Here is an 18,976-nt window from a genome sequence, read left to right on the forward strand (position 1 = left end):
TCACCTGGAATAAGCAAAAGGGTCATATCAGTTTATTGGCTCCATGACCAATGGCTCCTTGTAAGGAAAGGAGATGTATTTCTGGCAATAATTACTTGTTACTTTTGTAAAAAAAAATCCTTCAGTAGCACCTTAAAGACCAACTAAGTTTTTATTTTGGTATGAGCTTTCGTGTGCATGCACACTTCGTCAGATACACTGCGGGGGGGGGGGGAAGCAAGGGCTGAGGTGCTAAGGAAAGCTTGATCATGTATAATGAGATAAGAATCCTATGTCTTTGTTCATTCCAGGTGGATCCATGGTTTTAAGCTTGCTAATGAGTTGCAATTCAGCATCTTCTCTTTCCAGTCTGTTTCTGAAATTTTTCTGTAATAAAACAGCTGCTTTGAGATCTTGCATAGAATGTCCTGGGAGACTGAAGTGTTCTCCTACTGGTTTCTCTGTCTTGTGGTTCCTGATGTCAGATTTGTGTCCATTTATCCTTTGGCGTAGGGTTTGGCCTGTTTGTCCAATATAGAGAGCTGAATGGCACTGTTGGCATTTGATGGCATACACAATGTTAGAAGATGAGCAATTAAATAGTCCTGAGATGGTATGTTGGATGTTGTTGGGGGCCAGTAATGGTGTTGTCCGGGTTACTTTTGTGTTTATGTTGAAGTCTTTCCAATTTCATGCCATCTCCATAATAAAACTGCTGTTGATCTAAGCTGTGTGCATCGATTCTGACTGTGTGTGGCTCCTTTCATACAATTTGCTTTAAGGCGGAATTTCATTTGCACAAGAGACCTTAATCAGTCTTTGAGCTCACCAAAGTTCTGCTCTACAACCTCTTTGGAAAAGAAACATGAAGGCTAAACTCTGAACCGTTAGGAATATAAGATAGTATTCAACCAACCTGGTCAAGCTCATTAATTTCACTGGGTCTACTCTGAGTAAAACTTAGTTGAATACCATCCAAAGGAAGCAGCCTCATACTAAGACCATTGGTCCATCTAACTCACTGGTTTTCAATGATGGGATAGAACCTACTAGTGGGGCACATCCTGATCCAAGATGAATTGCAACAGGAGCACCAATACCATGCAAATATATGGTCAGTGATGGGCCTTAGGGTCTCACATTTCAACAGCACCATGTACAATAGCAATTTTTTGTGCCCCTCCACCTCTCACACTCCATTCTAAATCATAGTTGTAGTTCCGTGCCCATTGAGACCAAACTCCCCTAAATCTGCCTCTGGTAAAAGACAAAGATATGGGTCCCCAAATGCATGTTGGTCCTGAGTCTGAAAAGGCTGAAGATACCTGACCTAGCTCATTGGCTGGCAGCAGCTGTGCAGAGCTTCGGGCAGGAGACTTTACCAGGCCTACTGGGAGATGCTGAGAATTGAACCTGGAATCTTCTGCATGTAGAGCAGATCCTCAGTGCAGAGCTATGGCCCCCGCGCGAACTGGAGTAGTAAGCTTTGTTTATTCAAAAATGTCTTTGAGAATGCGTAGAATGCCCTTCCTTTGTCTGCACTGAAGAGGAATTTTCCTAAGGTTCAATAGCAGCGAAAAAAATAATAATTTCCCCTCCATGCCTGTTCTGATCACGCTAATTATCATCACACATGCATACACCTACACCTGATGCAATTTTCAAAACCTGCACATGGAATGCAAACGTGCATTTAATGCTCCCTGCCATGCCTCCAGTTGAAAGTGCTTTGATATGCTCTGAGAAAACCAGCTGCAAAGAAATCATTTAAAACAATGCAGCTCCAATTCTGATTCTAGCAGCTACAGAAAGCATGAAGTCAGTGGGCTCTCAAATTTCAGCAGTGCCTTGTACTATGCCAAAATTCGGTGTACCTCTCACAATCCACTCTAAAGAATAGTTCCAGTGCCCCTGAAGTTCTGCGCCCAGTGCAACCGAACGGCTAGCGCTCCCCTAAATCTGCCTCTGATTAAGTGGGAAGGTTCAGTTGCAAAATCTGCACCATGTCATTACACACGCCACTCAGACAGTAAGGATGAGCAAACTGTCGATTTCTTCTTCTTTTTAATTAAAAAGCCTTTATTTATAATAAACAATATCACAACAAATTAAAAAAATAAATTTCCAATTTCAACTACTTTGAATCATGTACACAAAACCAAGAGAAAAGATGACAAAAGAAGAAAAAAAGAGAAAAGAAAGGATAGAAAAAAGAAAGGAAAAAATTAATATATCTTACAATGCAAAGATAAAACAATTTAAAACAAAACAGCACCGTAATCCTCATTGCATTATCACAATACAAAAAATACAAACAAAATACTGTACAGTGGTACCTCTACTTACGAATTTAATGCGTTCCAAACGCACATTTGTAAGTAGGAATGCATTGGGAGAAAAAAATCGTAAGTAGAAAAAATCCTATCTAAACCGCATCCAAGATGGCGGACGGAGCTCCATTCGTAAGTAGAAACATTCGTAAGTAGAGGTACCACTGTATTGACTTCCACCAACCGCACAACACTTCACTTCCATCTTGTTCATCTAACTGTTTTCTGCCCCCCCCCCTATATTTTACTTAAATTTATTTTAACATAAATCATCCTTCAGCCTTTTGACTCTTCATGAATTCAATCTAAACTCAACCAGATACTCGGCTTTGAATCTTGTTTCTTAAAGTACTCATTCAGACATTCTCATTCTTTTTTCACTAAGCTTTTAGGTTTGTGTCTTACTATATCTGTTAATTTGGCTAATTCTAAACATTCACATACTTTATGGAGCCATTCCTCTCTGGTGGGTATCTGTTTCCCTTTCCAAAATTTCGCAACCAATATTCTTGCCGCAGCTGTTGCATATAAAAGAATTTTGACTTTATCTTTTGGGATATCATTGTTTACTCTCCCCAATAAGAATATTTCTGGGCTTTTACTATAATTAATCTTGAGTATTTTCTTTAATTCTTCATGTATCATGCCCCCAAACTTTCCAATTTCCGGACATGACCACCACATATGGTAAAATGTTCCTTTCTGTTTCTGGCACCTCCAACATTTGTTTTGGTTAGTTTTATTTATTTTAGCCAGTCTATCCAGTGTTAAGTACCAGGTGGTACGAAATTTCAATTTCTCTCCGTTTCTCATTTTTCCAATCTCAAGTTCAGGTCACCACATTTCCATATCAGTTTGCACATCTTTTTTGGAACCATTCATCATAAATGTAAATGTTTGTGTTTCAGAATTTGTCTTTTCTACAGACCATGCAACTCGGGGCCTCTTCATACTTTATCTTTTGTACCTATAATGTAGGATTCTTGTTAAAGTGTCCACCTAAAAATGTAAAGTAGGAATATGAGAAATAGGCATTTGACACCATGAGAAATAGGCATTTGACAACATGTGCACCCCCACAGTTGGGGTTGGCTGCTGAGGAAATGAATGGTGATGAACACAGTTCTGTTGCCAGATGGAACATTAAAAGGCCCTACTGTTCCACCCTAGTTTCGGATTGTTAAGACTTCTCGGTAAAGAACATCGAGGGGGGCATATTATCCGGTCTCTTGCATTTTCATCTTGTGATGGCTGGCAAAACCAAGAGCAAAACAGGGATTCAGGATGGAGAAATAAACACTAAAATTCTGATGAATTACAGTGAGGTTTTTAATCATAAACTAAAACAGAAGTGTGGCAAAATAAACAGAAAAATAACTGGGGGAAAGAGAAGCCGGAAAGTTAGCTACCTTGGAGACATTTGGTCCAAAGGCAATTTACAGACCTTTCCAGTAAATAAATGAACAGAATATGATGCCATCAGAATATGATGCCATCGCAATGTGAGTTTTCAGCCCCCTTCCCACTTCAGGGATGATCAGAATTTCAGCTTGATGGCACAGCATGTGTTTGGCTCTATCAAAAATTACATAGACAAGGATGTGCAATGGGGTCAGTGTTCATGTGCAGCTGTCAACCCAGACATCTAGTTCCAGCCATGCTGCCTTTGCTCAATGGACCCAAGCAGTGTTGTTGTTTTTCTAGAAAAAGGGGTCTCAGAACTCTCTCTTTTTCTCTTAGAATGGCAATGGAGAGGTGCCAGAACCCACCTGAGAAGTGCTGGAACTGAGTTCCTGTGAATTCCCCCTGAAAAAAGCCCTGGACCCAAGGTAAATCAACAAGGAGCTCCAGAGTTACATTGGCATAATCTGAATTCAGATTTTTGACCACATCTGTTCATCACCAGCTAAGCATTCTCACAGGCTTGTGTATCAACGTTTGCTTTTTCTCACCTGTAAAATGAACCAAGCGCCTCTTTCCTAACTCTGAACATGCTGAGGACATCAAACGAGTCCCTTTCTCTTGCTTTTCTCTTTTCATCATCACTATAAAAAGGGGAGGCCTTCAAGTCTAGTTTTTATGAAACTGGATTTCCCTGCCATTAAATTAGAAGTTACGGGAGAGGTGCTTTTAAGTATAGCTCAGATCTCTGCTCAGCAGAATGGGCAAGCGAACTGGTTAAGCAACACCCCAAGCTAATAAACGGGGTGTAAATGGCGATTTAGGGCTGATGAGAGCTGCTCACCGCACAGATAAAAAGAGGGGAAAGTTCCAATTCTGGTTTCAGATTGAGGGTACCGCCTGTGGATAACTTCCCTGCCTGCTCCGGCACACAGAGACACAAGGCACATCATCATCCTTCATTCCGCTATCCGACAGCTGCTATGTCTTGCCAGTCATTCCGTGCTAGTACTAGAGGGGGTGGTGCTGTCAGGAATTACAGCTCATCCTCAGCTGTGGTACCAAGGAACGTGAAACGCTACAGTGCCGTTAGCACCGTCTCATACAAAGGGGGCAGCAGTGTGGGCCCCCGAGGGCTAGGATTTGGTAGCAGAAGTCTTTCTGGTGCTTCGTCCTGCAGGCCCAGAATTGCTGTTGGCAGCCACCGCCCAGTGAGATATGGATACGGTCTGGGGGCCCCTGGTCTTGGATATGGCTATGGTACTTCCAGCTTTGGCTACAGGGTTGGCGGAGTCAGCGGGACTTGCTCACCAGGCATCACGCCTGTCACGGTCAACCCTCACCTCCTCCAGCCTCTCCACCTGGACATTGACCCCAGCGTCCAAATGGTGAAGCAACAGGAGAAAGAGCAGCTGAAGACCCTCAACAACAAGTTTGCTTCATTCATTGACAAGGTGAGTCATCAGCAAGAAAGCATGGGGTTGGTGGTATTCAACTAAGTTTTACTCGGAGTATACCCAATGAAGTTAATGGACCTGACTTATTGATTTCAGCAGGTCTACTTTGAGGAAAACTTATTTGAATACCATCAAGTCATGTCCTAATGGGGAGAAGAGAATGAAACCATGTTTTACAGCAGAAATTTTTTGACATGGGAATATTTTGGGTAATTCGTAATTCCCTAGTAAGGAGCCTTGCTACCTCGAAACACATTGGATGTTACTTTTGGACTGATGGTTATTTTGAAAGTCTCAAAGTGAGCCAGCTTAGCTCAGTGGTTCTATCGACCAACACATTGCTTGGATCCCCCAGATGCTTCCAGCGGTTTCAGATTCTGATTCTACTGCCCTACAGAAGGCATGAAGCCAGTGGCGCTGACTGCCTTTTTTTCAACAACAATAACAGCTCTCAAAGCACCTTTGGGAGGAAGAACATTAAGTGGCCTCATCCATCTAAATCAGGGGTGTGGAACCCAACAGAGGCTGCTGGACTTCAGCCCCAGCCAGCAAGACCAATTGTCAAGGATGAATGGGAGTTGTAGTCCAACAATAACTGGAGGGAGGGCCACAGGTTCCTGCTGTGTTGCCAGGATCTCAGATAGAATTCTTTACCCGCTTTGCTTACCTGAGGGTGATCCTTTAAATTGATATGTCAGGAATTGAGCCTGGGGCCTGCCAGATACAAAACACTTGCTCTACTACAGAGCTACGATCCACTGTTACTTTCTGTTGTGCTACAGTCTCTCTCCTCTACTTTCTGTAGTTTTATGGTATGGCCTTCTTGGTCTTCTCTGCCACCCATTCCATGTTGGTGCTGATAGGGCAGTGGGTTAGCATGTGGCAGCAGTTGTAGCCCAATTGCCTTAGGGTGCAAGTGGTTGCTAAAGGTTAAACCTAAGCAATTAACACCTGTATTCCCAGTGCCCATGGTTCTAGGGAGTACCTTGATCCACCCTCTAAAGGGTATAACACAACCTTAGTATAAAGCTATGGCATTTTCACAAGAGCAGAGATGTGAGGAACTTGAACTTTGAGTCTTCCGTACGCAAAGTAGTAGAATGGGTTCTACTACTTAAATCCAAATCCCAATTTCAGAACATTGGATTTCTGTACACACTGGCCAAAATATTAGGTCCTACATCACTGGAAGAAAGCTGGAAATGTCTCACCCAAATTGACACATTTGGAGGACACATCCCAGTATTCTGTACAACTTTGTCCCATGGGTAGACACAGAACTTTTCCATATGATTGGTGGGTAGAGAGCATTGTAAGAGGGGGAAATGTTCTCATGCAACTATTGCTTTGGGCATGGAGATCAGGAATTAGGGGAAGTAGTTTTTTTATTAAAAAATATATTTATTTATTTATTGCTTGCAGCAATTTAATATGCCCAAGCAGTAGACTATAAACATAGTCAGGGTAGGATCTCAAAGACCAGGGGTCCAAAATCCCACTCAGCTATGATACAGCATAGTTCTGAGCACCACAGTTTAAGGACATTAACAAACTAGAACATGTCCAAGAGAGGGCAAGAAACATTTGGATGGGGCCTGGAGACCATAGCTGCCACGTTTTCCCTTTTCTCGCGAGGAAGCCTATTCAGCATAATGGAAAATCCCTTTAAAAAAGGGATAACTTGGCAGCTATGCTGGAGACCAAGTCCTATGAGGAAACGTTGAAGGAGTTAGGTATGCTTAACTTAGAAAATAGATCATTGCGGCCACATCCATACCATATATTTAGGGCACTATTATACCACTTTAACAGTCATGGCTTCCTCTAAAAATGTTTGTTAGGGGTGCTGAGAGTTGTAAGGAGAATCCTATTCCCCTTCACATTTCCCAGAGTTCCCTGGGAAGAGGGATTTATTATTAGACCACTCTAGCAGCACCTCAACACACCAAACTACAGAAAGTTATTTGAGATGTGGCTGCAAAGCCAAATTTGAGTAGATAGGGTTTGAGTGTTCCATATACTCCATTATCCTGTCTCCATGCTGGAGGGAGATATACCTAAGGTGGTAGGAAGGTGAAGGGCTGTTGGAATAGGACATGTGCAAATAAATACACAGGTTTTTGTCTACTAAGTTTCATCATAACAACCGTTGTTTTGTGGGTGGGGGGGAGCTAGGTGCGCTTCTTGGAGCAACAAAACAAGGTGCTGGAGACAAAATGGAGCTTACTGCAAGAGCAGAAACGAGTAAGGAGCAACATAGAGCCCTTGTTTGATGCCTTTATCAATAACCTGAGGAAGCACCTGGAGGCCCTCGGATGCGACCGAAGTAAGCTGGAGACTGACCTGACCAACTCAAGAGATGTACTGGAAGATTACAGGAGAAAGTAAGTGAGACAGCATGTTTTCTGAAGTTGCATAAGCTTCATTTGAAGAAGAAAAAGATTTTTTGTGGGGTATTCTACTACATGTGAACACCCTACAAACAGGCCCTTAATATTTGCAGCTCTTCCAAAGTTTAGTGACACATAGCTGATTGAAATGAATTAAATCTCTTTATTGCCACTCTGAGTCAACAGATTTTGCTTATGCAAAGTTTGAAGATGTTGCTTCTGTGAAGTATTCCCTCAGAAGCAGCCATTTTAAAGGCCCAGATAAACCCCACTTGCCGCTGTTTCTGCATGCAAAGTTGATTGATCCACATGCACTGAGTGAGGCCAAATGCATTAAGCTATCCTGCAAAGACTTCACCCTTCCCTCCAGGACACACAAGGCTTATACAGTGCAGCATAGATATCTGTTGGGTCTGTATATTTAATATCAGGGTGTGATCTGAAGGTTCATGAGATCACCACCTTGCTGAAGCTGAGCAGGTCTGTGCCTAGTTAAGACCTGTCTGGGTGACCACCAGGAAACCACATCGCTGCTGCTTTGGGTTCTCATGATGGAAGGAAAGCAGGATAATAAGAAAACTAAATACATAAGTGTGATAGATCCCTCTCCCTGGCTCCTGTGTTCTGATGGGAGGTTCAGGAGGCCCATTCCCCCGTTTCATGCGTAATCCTCTTCCTGTCTTTACGATAGGGATAGCTTGACTTGAGAAACATTTGTCCTTGCTGTTGCACTCCAGCATGGACAATGGTCAGGGATGGTGGGAGCTGTGGTCCAGCTACTTCTGGAGAGCCACAGGTTCTTCCCCCCTGGTCTAAAAAGGATCCATATTCCCACGCCAAATTAAAGAACTAACCCTTAGCCAAAGCTACATTCCCAGTCTCATACAAGAAATTAGATGATAGCTCTGCCAAAGAACATAGCACTGGTACATCTTGATTTACTGAACTTTGCAGAAATGGTGTTCTTTTACAAGTTGAAGGACTGGAAGAGCTGTTGCTGCTGGGTTGGAGACAAGGCTGCAGGAACCTGTACCCATCACACAGCTACTCCTGTTGCGTGTTCAGACCTTTAAACCTCCCCCTTAAATATATTCACACAAGACTCAAATTTTTGGTTCGGTTTTTGGAAGAATTTAGGCCACAACTTTATTGATTACATCAGGTGAGTGGTTGCATAGGCTCTGGTTCGACTAGCTCCCTGCACCATTGCAGGTAGCGCTGACCCAGGGCACCAGCATAGGTCAGCCAAGGATGAACACCTGGAATGGTAGAAAGCTGGGGACATGTTATGTCCACCACTCAGCTGTCCCCCTGGATTCAGGCATGGGCACAACCCCCTCACAGGGTTGACTAAACCAAGTTGAGTCCCTGGATTCCTTTAACGGAATACCCTTCGCATAGGGATGGCGAGAGCGTTCCCCCATCCCTATCACCTGAACCAGAGCCTATCGCAACGTTTCAAGTTGTGACAATTTGCTATGTGGCAGGCAAAACCCAAATGGCACCAGCCAATCAGCCAAGTGGCGAAAATTCCTGCCGTTCGTCTGTCCCAATGACAGACAGCACACGGTGGCATAGCAAGGTCAAGTGTGCACACCCTAAATATAGGGAGAGGTGTATGTGTGTTCTGATGCACTGACCAAGAAAGAAAGCTCAGGGTCATGTGCATTGGCATATATAGGTCCCTTGATCCATTTGGCTAGTGTCTCATTGGTCAGATTAAACCTGGCAACAAGGGACCTACCAATCGGGTGTTGTGGCTATCCAATTGTACCCACCCACAACACAAGGGTTTGGTTGTCAGGTCTCACCACAACACGTGCCCTCTTTGAGCGAGGACATGATCTGCACCTTACAAGGACACTGGTGCAGCTGCCATCCACTTAATAGACTACAGTATAGTGCAAACATAACTTTTATATGCAATGAGAAACAAAAAATATAATGTGTGACTTTGTTGAGATATTCACTGTATTGCAGTGGTCTGGAACCAAACCCGCAATATCTCTTCTTTGAACTATAGGAAAAACCCATTTGCTGTGCTGTTCAAATGTCACACCCTTTTTGCAGTGTAAGAATAGGGCCAGTTTTGGACCGTTGCTATTTTGCAGTATGAATCCATCAAGCGCCAGCAAATTCAAGTTGCGCAAATAAAGTGGATTTGGTGCTCTTGGGCAACGGATCTGCTTCACACAAAATATGTAGTAAGGAAACCGATTGGAAAATGCACTGTGAAAGGTGGGATGAAGACAATGTTGAGTGATGTCATATGCCCTCAGTGCAAACAACTCAGAATGAATGTCAATACGCAGTAGGAAATAGGATAAGCTCTGCGCAAATCTTGTGCAATCAGATCAGGGTGAATACTCCGTACACTTGTCCAGAACTGATCCACTTTCTCTCCAGGTATGAAGAGGAGTGCAACGGACGAACCCGTGCTGAGAACGAATTTGTAACACTTAAAAAGGTAAGTGATGCACAGCTTGATTGAAATAAATGAGCATGGGGCAGAGGAAGCTGCCTTGTACCAAGTCAAACCATTGGCCCATGTCATCTACACTGACTGGCAACAGCTGTCCTTGGGTTGCAGGCAGAGGACATTTCCAGCTCCACCTTGAGATCATGCCGTGGATATGGCCCTTCTCCAGTGACATCTCTTCTTTCTGGTGTTGGATATACAGTGGTACCTCTACTTACGAATTTAATGCCTTCCGAACACACATTTGTAAGTCGAAAAAATTTGTAAGTCGAATCCCATAGGAATGCATTGGGAGAAAAAATTTGTAAGTCGAAGCAACCCTATCTAAAAATTCGTAAGTAGAAAAAATCCTATCTAAACCGCATCCAAGATGGCGGACGGAGCTCCATTTGTAAGTAGAAAAATTCGTAAGTAGAGTTATTTGTAAGTAGAGGTACCACTGTAAAAAGTGTCCATTTACTAGTGGTTTATCTAAAGGCAGAAATGTGACTGGAGGTCCTCTTTTCAAGTTTCAACGCTGTAAAGATTGGTTTGCAGGCTTTTGAGAAAGAATAAGTCAGGCACAGCCAGTGCTTTTTTTCTGGGGGTACGCAGGGGTACGCATAGCCCTAAACATTTTTGCGAATCTAAGTTTGGCCTCATTGAGGGGCAGTATTTCAATATGAGTAGGAAAATGAGAGTACCCCTAAACCATAGCTGCCAAGTACCCCGTTTTCTCCGGGAAACCCCCATTTTTACTTACCTTTTCCCAGTGGTCCCCCGTATCACTTCGTCTCCTGTTTTTCTCCGTCATTTTCTCCTGCCGGCGGCCATTTTTTTTCTTTCTGATTTGCCCTTCTATGGGCACCAAAAATGGCCACCGCTGGCTTCAAAAGTTGCATCTACGCATGTCCGGAAGTGCATAGATGCTACTTCCAGTGTCGGCGGCGGCCATTTTTGGTGCCCATAGATGGGCAGAGCGACACCGGAAATTGCTCCGACGCACTTCCTGACATGCGTAGAAGTGACTTTTGAAGCCGCCGGCGGCCATTTTTGGTGCCCGTAGAAGGGCAAAGTGACACCGGAAGTTACGTCGACGCAACATCCAGTGTCACACGGCTGCCGGTCCCGGATTCTGCAGTCCGGGACTTGGAAGGTAAGCCCTAAACATTTATTTTTTTTTAGAAAAAAAGCAGTGGGCACAGCAATGTTGGGATGCTCAGGACCTGCTTCATGAGGTGGCTTCCTCGGTCTGTCTAATGGTCCTGGGGTACAGCAGAGGGAGAAGCAGAATTACATGTTGAGTATACAGGCAGGCAAATAGATTGGAGAATAAGATGGTAAGTGCAGGTAACGGGGAAGTATCTAAAGAGGTACACAGTCTGCTGCCCAGATTAAAAAACAAAAACAAAACAGGCTTCACCTGTGATGATTCATAGCTAGGCCATAAGGAACCAATGAGGTACCAAAGCCATGTTGAGACACGGAAGGATAATACAATTCTAGCCCTCTCCAGACAGAAGATGATACTCAAGGGCTGAGCCAAAGCTTCCTGAGAATGAAGAACAAGGTGGTTCTTCCCCATGGACCCAACCAGATTGGCAGGTGTATCTGACTTCAGCACTGGTGATAGGACAGTTCCCTCCATGGCACAAGAGGAGACTGAATTGCATAAAATGGTCTGATCCAACAAGGGTCTATTCTCTAGTGAGAACTGAGCATGCTCAGTGGCCATGGGATGTTGATAGGGTATTGAAGGGGGGGAAATGGAATGGAGTGGCTGAAATCCTAAACAACAAGCACTCTACACTGTCGGAGGTCCCACTTGTATCTGCTTCAAACAGGCTTCCTGCTCTGCTGCATGAAATGCTGGGTATGGGCCATTATCAAAGTACTCTACCAATGGCCCACTGTTGTGTTCTGGGAAATTGTAATTTAAAAAAACACCCTGTCTTACCATATGTTTAACTGGTCCCTAGGATGTTGACTGCATATACATGAACAAGGCTGACCTGGGAGCGAAAGTGGAAAGCTTAATTGAGGAGATCAACTTTCTGAGATGCTTGTACGAGGCGGTAATGGCATTTCCTAATCTGCAATACACATTGTAGCCCACTTTTTATTGATTAATTTAGTAAAGTCTATATTCCTTTAAACAGCAACAGCAACCATGAGAATGTATGGTAATAGAAGAGGGGGAAAGTCTAAGTTAGCCACTATACCAGGCATCCCCAAACTTCGGCCCTCCAGATGTTTTGGACTACAATTCCCATCATCCCTGACCACTGGTCCTGTTAGCTAGGGATCATGGGACTTGTAGGCCAAAACATCTGGAGGGCCGCAGTTTGGGGATGCCTGCACTATACAGATGCATTTTAACATATGTCTGATGAACCCATTTGATTTTTCAGAAGCATGACCAAACTTCAGGTATGTTAAGTCAATGCATAGTATTCAACCTTATGCAGCTGAAGCTGATTACACACACACACACACACACACACACACACACACACACACACACACACACATCTATGGTGAAAATTGGCAACCCACAGGCCAGATCCAGTCTGTCTTGTTTGAGACTGAAGCTTACTGGAGTCTCCCAGGCAAGCATGGAAGAAGTCCAAGATAGGCTTAAAAACTTCCCTAAACAGGGCTGCCTTCAGATGTCTTGTAAAAGTCAGATAGTTGTTTATTTCATTGACATCTGATGGGAGGGCGTTCCACTACTGAGAAGGCCCTCTGCCTGGTTCCCTGTAACCTCACTTCCCGCAGGGAGGGAACCGCCAGAAGGCCCTCGGAGCTGGACCTCAGTGTCTGGGCTGAACGATGGGGGTGGAGACGCTCCTTCAGGTATACTAGGCCGAGGCCATTTAGGGATTTAAAGGTCAGCACCAACACTTTGAATTGTGCTTGGAAATGTACTGGGACCAAGGACCACATTCACCCATGGCCAAACTTCAGGCAGGATGGGCACATGCCAGCAGTTGGTGTGGTCAAGAGGGGGTGTACCCGTCACATGCCCACATGTATTTTCTTGCATGCACACACACACACACACACACACAGAGAGAGAGAGAGAGAGAGAGAGAGAGAGAGAGAGAGAGAGAGAGAGAGAGAGAGAGAGAGAGAGAGAGAGGATACACACAGACAAAGAGAAATGTACACAAACACAGAAGCACGCAGCTTTCCATCCTCAGCTGATTTCATACAGAACAGCTGAGGAGGCAGGCCTATCACTGCCCTCTCTACTCATCAAATGTTTGATCTGAATCAAGGTTCTGGGCTCCACTATGTCTGCTTTAACACCCCTCCCCCTTTTTTTCTGCAGCCAGCAAAAATTGTGGTATATTGGGGATGGGTGGGTGCACCAGGCCTTTGACCTGGGGGGTTAGTCACCCCACCTTATACCATCCCAACACATGTGGATCCCATACTGCTATGTCATGCAAATGAAATCCAAGATGGGACTGGTTTGTTCCAGTCCCCCAGGCCCAGCTTCTGAATAAGAGAGTGGGCCTTGAGAATACAGAAAATGGTCATCTAATAATAACATATCCTCCAATATTTCTCTGAGGAAAATAGGAGCATCCTGTTTAATAATAATAATAATAATAATAATAATAATAATAATAATAATAATACTCACCAGTCACTCTGGATGGCTTCCAAGATATATAAAAACATAACAAAACATCGACCATTAAAAAAAACCTTCCCTATGCAGGGCTGCCTTTAGATGGCTTGGGGGTTGGATAACTCCATACTCTCCAACATTTCTCCAATGACAATAGGGACATCCTAAGGAAAAGTGAGACATTCTGGGGTCAAATCAGAAAACAGGACAGCTTCTGCAAATCTGGGACTGTCCCAGGAAATTAGGGGCACTCGGAGGGACTGTAATAACAGGTGGGAGAGGAATCTCATACCTAGCTTCTTACAGGAACTCCAGGAACTCCATGCCTGCATCTCAGATACCTCTGTTATTGTGCAAATGGATAACAGCCGAGCCCTAGATTTGGATGACATTATTGCTGAGGTCAAAGCCCAGTATGAAGACATCGCAAGCAGGAGCCGCTTTGAGGCAGAGTCATGGTACCAGTGCAAGGTGAGATTTAGATTTCTCTGAGAGGAAAGGATAGATGATATTGTACTGTATATGTGAGCAGAGAAAGTTCACAAGTGAAATCACTAGCTGCTCCTGGAGCATTGTTGAAACATTTTCTGTCTTGATGGCTAAGAGAATGCTGTTCACAGGTAGAGTCAGATAGATACTGATTGCATTGTTGATGTTTAAATAAAAACTTTTTTCTAAGATGATGTTTTAATAAAGCTTTATTTTTTTATTTTATTTTTAAGATGTATCGGAATATTGGTGTGTTTAAAAATGTGTTGCCATCTGTGGTAAATTGTTGCCTAACATGAACATTACTGAAACTTCAGTGAACTTTAGTAAACCATAGATTATTAAGAGGGAAGAGTTGCTTGGATAATTATGAAGTCTAACTTGGTAGGACCCAGGTGGCGCTGTGGGTTAAACCACAGAGCCTAGGGCTTGCTGATCAGAAGGTCGGCGGTTCGAATCCCTGCAATGGGGTGAACTTCCATTGCTTGGTCCCAGCTCCTGCCCACCTAGCAGTTCGAAAGCACATCCAAGTGCATTAGATAAATAGGGACCGCTCCGGCGGGAAGGTAAACGGCGTTTCCGTGCGCTGCTCTGGTTCACCAGAAGCAGCTTTGTCATGCTGGCCACATGACCCGGAAGCTGTCTGCGGACAAACGCCGGCTCCCTCGGCCTATAGAGCAAGATGAGCGCCACAACCCCAGAGTCGGACACGACTGGACCTGATGGTCAGGGGCCCCTTTACCCTTTACCTTTAACTGTTCCAGAAGGTATTTCACATGTCATGTTTTCTTTCTAAGTATGAAGAGATGAGGGCAACAGCTGGCAAGCACTGTGACAACCTACGTGACACAAAGAACGAGATCATGGAGTTGAACCGCGTGATGCAGAGACTGAAGGCTGAAATTGACAGTGCCAAAGGGCAGGTAACTCTAGGCCACTTTTGTGTGGGTGTCTGCCACAGTTATACCAGTTTGTGCCTGGAAGAAACTCCTGATATGCACAGTGAGCTGAGGGAAGAAATGAAGGCTGAGCAACCTCACCCTCCAATTCTCCATGCTATTCGTGGGCAGGAAAATTGAGGGGTGTGCTTTGCTGAATATTGTTGGCATGGGATGTGATATTCGTTTCTCAATAAATAATGTTCTGGGAATTTTTTTAGCCAGCTCTTAATGTTGAAGAAACTCTATTGTTTGTTTATATATAGATGAAAGCAAAGGGTGAAGGCAAGAGGACCGGAAGGAATAGGAGCCACAGTGTCTATTAGCTAATAAACAGGCACCGGGCAGTTCCAGAGCTACCTAACTTCAGCAAAGTTGCAGCTTCGCGTGCTTTCAGATCACACATTTGGGACTATATTGACAGAAAGAAGAGATATGGTTAATTAAAAACAAAAACAACCTGGCAAAAGCCTGTTCAACTTTCTGTTAACTACCCCGAAACCTCCCACAGATATTTCACCTGAGCAGAATCCTCGGAATTAATTTCCAGTTTTGCTCTAGGCAAGAATTTTTTTTGGGGGGGGATTTTCATGTTTCCTGCTATAAAGTGTATAAATGAAGAGGAATCTGCCTGGCGCAACAGAGAGTCTTGACTTGACTTGAGTAATTCTTGCAAAGATGATACAATAGCTGCCTCTCTGGGATCTCCAGAACTCATTTCATATCTATACCAGTACTTCAATGTGAAGAGTTTTAGGTTCCACTATCAGTCACTCTCATTACAGTCCCTCTAGAGCAGGGATGGGGAACCTCAGGCCTGGGGGGGGGCAAAAGTGACCATCCAGCCTTCTCCATCTGGCCCTCAGGACTTTCCCCAGGCCACATCTGCTCCCTGGCTATGCTTTGCATCCTGCTGAAGATTGTTTTGGCCTGACTTGAATGTGTCCTTGATCTCTTGGTTGGCTGGATGGAGGATACAGAAGGGTGTGTAAACGTGCATAGAAACTACCCTACTGTACAGAGATAAAATCTGCACTCCTTGCACAACCTTCTTTTGCCTCTGTCTCCATCCACCACTGTTTCCCAGAAGGGGATGTGGTTCTTGGGCTGCAAAAGTCTCCTTCAGAACTTTAGCCCTAATGTCAACTTTATCCACGGTAGCTTAAATTGTTCAGCCCAATGGATGAGAATGTGTCGGGATTATGTCTCTGGGTTTTGCCTCTGCAGCGCAGCAAACTGGAGGCTGCCATTGCAGAAGCAGAAGATCGTGGAGAGATGGCCCTCAAAGATGCTAAGTGCAAGCTAACAGAGCTAGAAGATGCCCTGATGAAGGCCAAAGGAGACATGGCCCGACAGCTGCGGGAATACCAAGAGCTCATGAATGTCAAGTTGGCCCTGGATATTGAGATTGCCACCTACAGGAAGCTGTTGGAAGGAGAGGAGAGCAGGTGGGTTGATTGTTTCGATGCAAGGTGCACACACCGAGTTGGATCCAGAGATCGTCGCATGTAGAATAGGCCCACTGAAATCACTGGGACTTTTGCTAATCATTACTACCGGTAACAAGTCCCATAGATTTCCTGAGGTCTATGCCAGACTAGCCAACATGGTGCCCTATGGATGTTGCTGGGCTCCAACATCCACCATCCCCAGCAAGCCTGGCCAATGGTCAGGGATGATTGGATGCTGTAATCCAGCAACATCTGGAGAACCCCATGTTCTGATCTTATCTCATCATGAACCAACTCTTGAGGGCCACCATTTGGAAACTGATTTCAACTGCAACATGTGGTGAGCCACATGAACCAAGAGAAGGGGGGATCACTTCAGCTCAGAATTCAACATCCATGATACAATGGAAATATGATTCTTTCCCATTCTCTCTGAACAGGTTGTGTGGTGAAGGGGTCTGCCCCGTGAATATTTGTAAGTTGTACCTTGCTTTCTATATTTTCACTTTTGTTGTGGATCTCTCTCGAGTTTTGAACTAACGAAGTCTGTGTTGTGTTTCCTTGTTATTGTTGCAGCAGTGTGTCGGACCCAGGGAGGAGCTGCGTATGATTCTGATCCTTGTATCGGAGGGGGATATGCTTCCAGCAGCAGGACCATAGTCCGAGGAGGAGGGATTGTTGGAAGAAGCATCATGGCTGGTGGCAGTGAACTGGGTGCCCCTTGCCTATCAGTTGGGGCACACGGTGCTGGAAGTGCAAAAAGCTCTAATGTCAAATTTGTGTCCACTTCCACTTCTTTTAGAACAAAATATTAAAACGAAAACAAAAAAGGAGCATTCTGAAGGGGGAACGCGGTGCTTCAGCGGGGACACCTAAGCCTTCTAGAAGAGCATTTAGGGCTACTCTGCATACTCCTTTCTTTAGCCAGGTATGCACACCTGGTAGGGATGGGTGAGACATTCGTTCACATTAAAATGCAAACCTACCTAATTCACAGTTCTTGAAGCAACATGTGAATTGAAACACAGCTGTCCTTAAAATCTGCACTTCTCTGAGTCTTGATATGTTGTTCTCCAGCGCATGCAACAAAGCATGTGTTATGGGAAAGTGCACACAAAACTTCATTCCTTGGGGTTATATATTAGGTGAAATGCAGATGAAAAGGCACCTTAATTTTCAGGAGGTCTTTTTTGTTTAGTTTTTTTAAAAAGGGTTGCAGACTGGTGGTGTAGAAATGGGAAGAACGAACTTTGGGTGCAGGGGGGGGGGAACACCTGAGACCAATCAAAACGATCCTATCCCTATCACCTAGTTACAAAATATATGTGGACTGTGTTAAATATGCACAGTGCGTGGTAGTATTATGCACTCCACCCTTTTTTTTTTTTTTGGCCTTCCAGCAGGGAATCACATCTTTCCCCACTACCACTCACAAGATCCCAACTGACAGTATAATGCAGAACATACCCACCCCAAACTTCTTTGCTGACTTGGTCCTGGTGGGCAAGCTGTTTTCCACCATTACAAATCAGCTAAAAAAAGAGAGCTTTTGATAAGCTTCTGGGGAACTCTGATGTTCCTCAAGAGCAGAGTATGTAAAACAATTGTTCTTTGCAATAAGCAAGGATTTGATTTTGTGGGGATCTCTTGGATAGAGGAATGCTAAGTGGTGGCTAACTTCTTCAGATCATTTCATGCACACCAATGGAGCAACTACACACATGCAAAAACTGTCGTTTTTTAGCTTGCCACACTGTCAGCTAGCTGCATTCCTTTATTCAATGTACAAGTAGAGGTGGGGACATTGCTGAATATTCCTCCTGCTGTCCCCGTGGTTTGCGTATCTCTTGGATTAAATTCTGTATTTTCCAATAAACCTATACAGCAGCACATGGCCTACAGTGTGATGGTATATTAGCTTTATGAAAAAGATGCAAGGCTCCATAATAATAATAATATTTTTGTGATGCGAGTCCCAGCCGGATCCTATAATATATACTAATAGCAAGTCATTCTTCAAGGTGTGAATCTTTATGTAACCAAAATAGCACCACCTATGCACAAGAGGGAGGTAATCTGCAAGTTTGGGGAAATCCCAAGGTTTGCAGAAGTACAGAAAAACAAGTCTGGGGGTTGAGACTAAAATCATTTTGGTAAGGACTGAGCATGCATAGTGGGTATGCAGTGGTGACTGCCTGTTGGGGAGGGGCAGGGGAGAATTGAATGGGAGAATCATGGGGAAAGAGTTTGGCTTGCTGGGTGGCATTCTGAACAGGAGCCTAACATACTGCAACATTTTGTTGTAGGTTCTTCATATTCTCTTTCGAGTAGAGTATCCACAAACCTTTTTCAAAGCTTTGAATATGTGAAATGCCTCTGTGTCTAAAAACACATGATAGGCAGAGTTCTTTCCCCACAAATTTAGGTAACCACAGCCAATCTT

At 44.1% G+C, this 18,976-nt stretch overlaps 1 protein-coding gene across 1 annotated transcript; it reads left to right on the forward strand.

Moving 5' to 3' along the window:
• Positions 1–4,693: 4,693 nt before the first annotated feature.
• Positions 4,694–18,401, forward strand: LOC118077375 (keratin, type II cytoskeletal cochleal-like). Its single transcript, XM_035101009.3, has 9 exons — positions 4,694–5,164; positions 7,343–7,551; positions 9,964–10,024; positions 11,995–12,090; positions 13,962–14,126; positions 14,942–15,067; positions 16,310–16,530; positions 16,974–17,008; positions 17,110–18,401. The coding sequence occupies exons 1-9, from the start codon at positions 4,694–4,696 to the stop codon at positions 17,346–17,348; spliced, it is 1,623 nt and encodes a 540-aa protein (XP_034956900.3). The 3' UTR covers positions 17,349–18,401.
• The last annotated feature ends 575 nt before the right edge of the window (positions 18,402–18,976 follow it).

The sequence above is a fragment of the Zootoca vivipara genome, chromosome 2 (assembly GCF_965207765.1).
Source record: "Zootoca vivipara chromosome 2, rZooViv2.hap1.1, whole genome shotgun sequence".
Lineage (NCBI taxonomy): Eukaryota > Metazoa > Chordata > Lepidosauria > Squamata > Lacertidae > Zootoca > Zootoca vivipara.

What these genes read in the sequence shown, in the direction of transcription:
- LOC118077375 (XM_035101009.3), top strand. Translation starts at nt 4,694, where the DNA reads ATGTCTTGCCAGTCATTCCGTGCTAGTACTAGAGGGGGTGGTGCTGTC. An exon ending in TTGCTTCATTCATTGACAAG is followed by an intron (nt 5,165 to 7,342) that starts GTGAGTCATCAG and finishes GGGGGGAGCTAG; the next exon opens with GTGCGCTTCTTGGAGCAACA. An exon ending in AATTTGTAACACTTAAAAAG is followed by an intron (nt 10,025 to 11,994) that starts GTAAGTGATGCA and finishes ACTGGTCCCTAG; the next exon opens with GATGTTGACTGCATATACAT.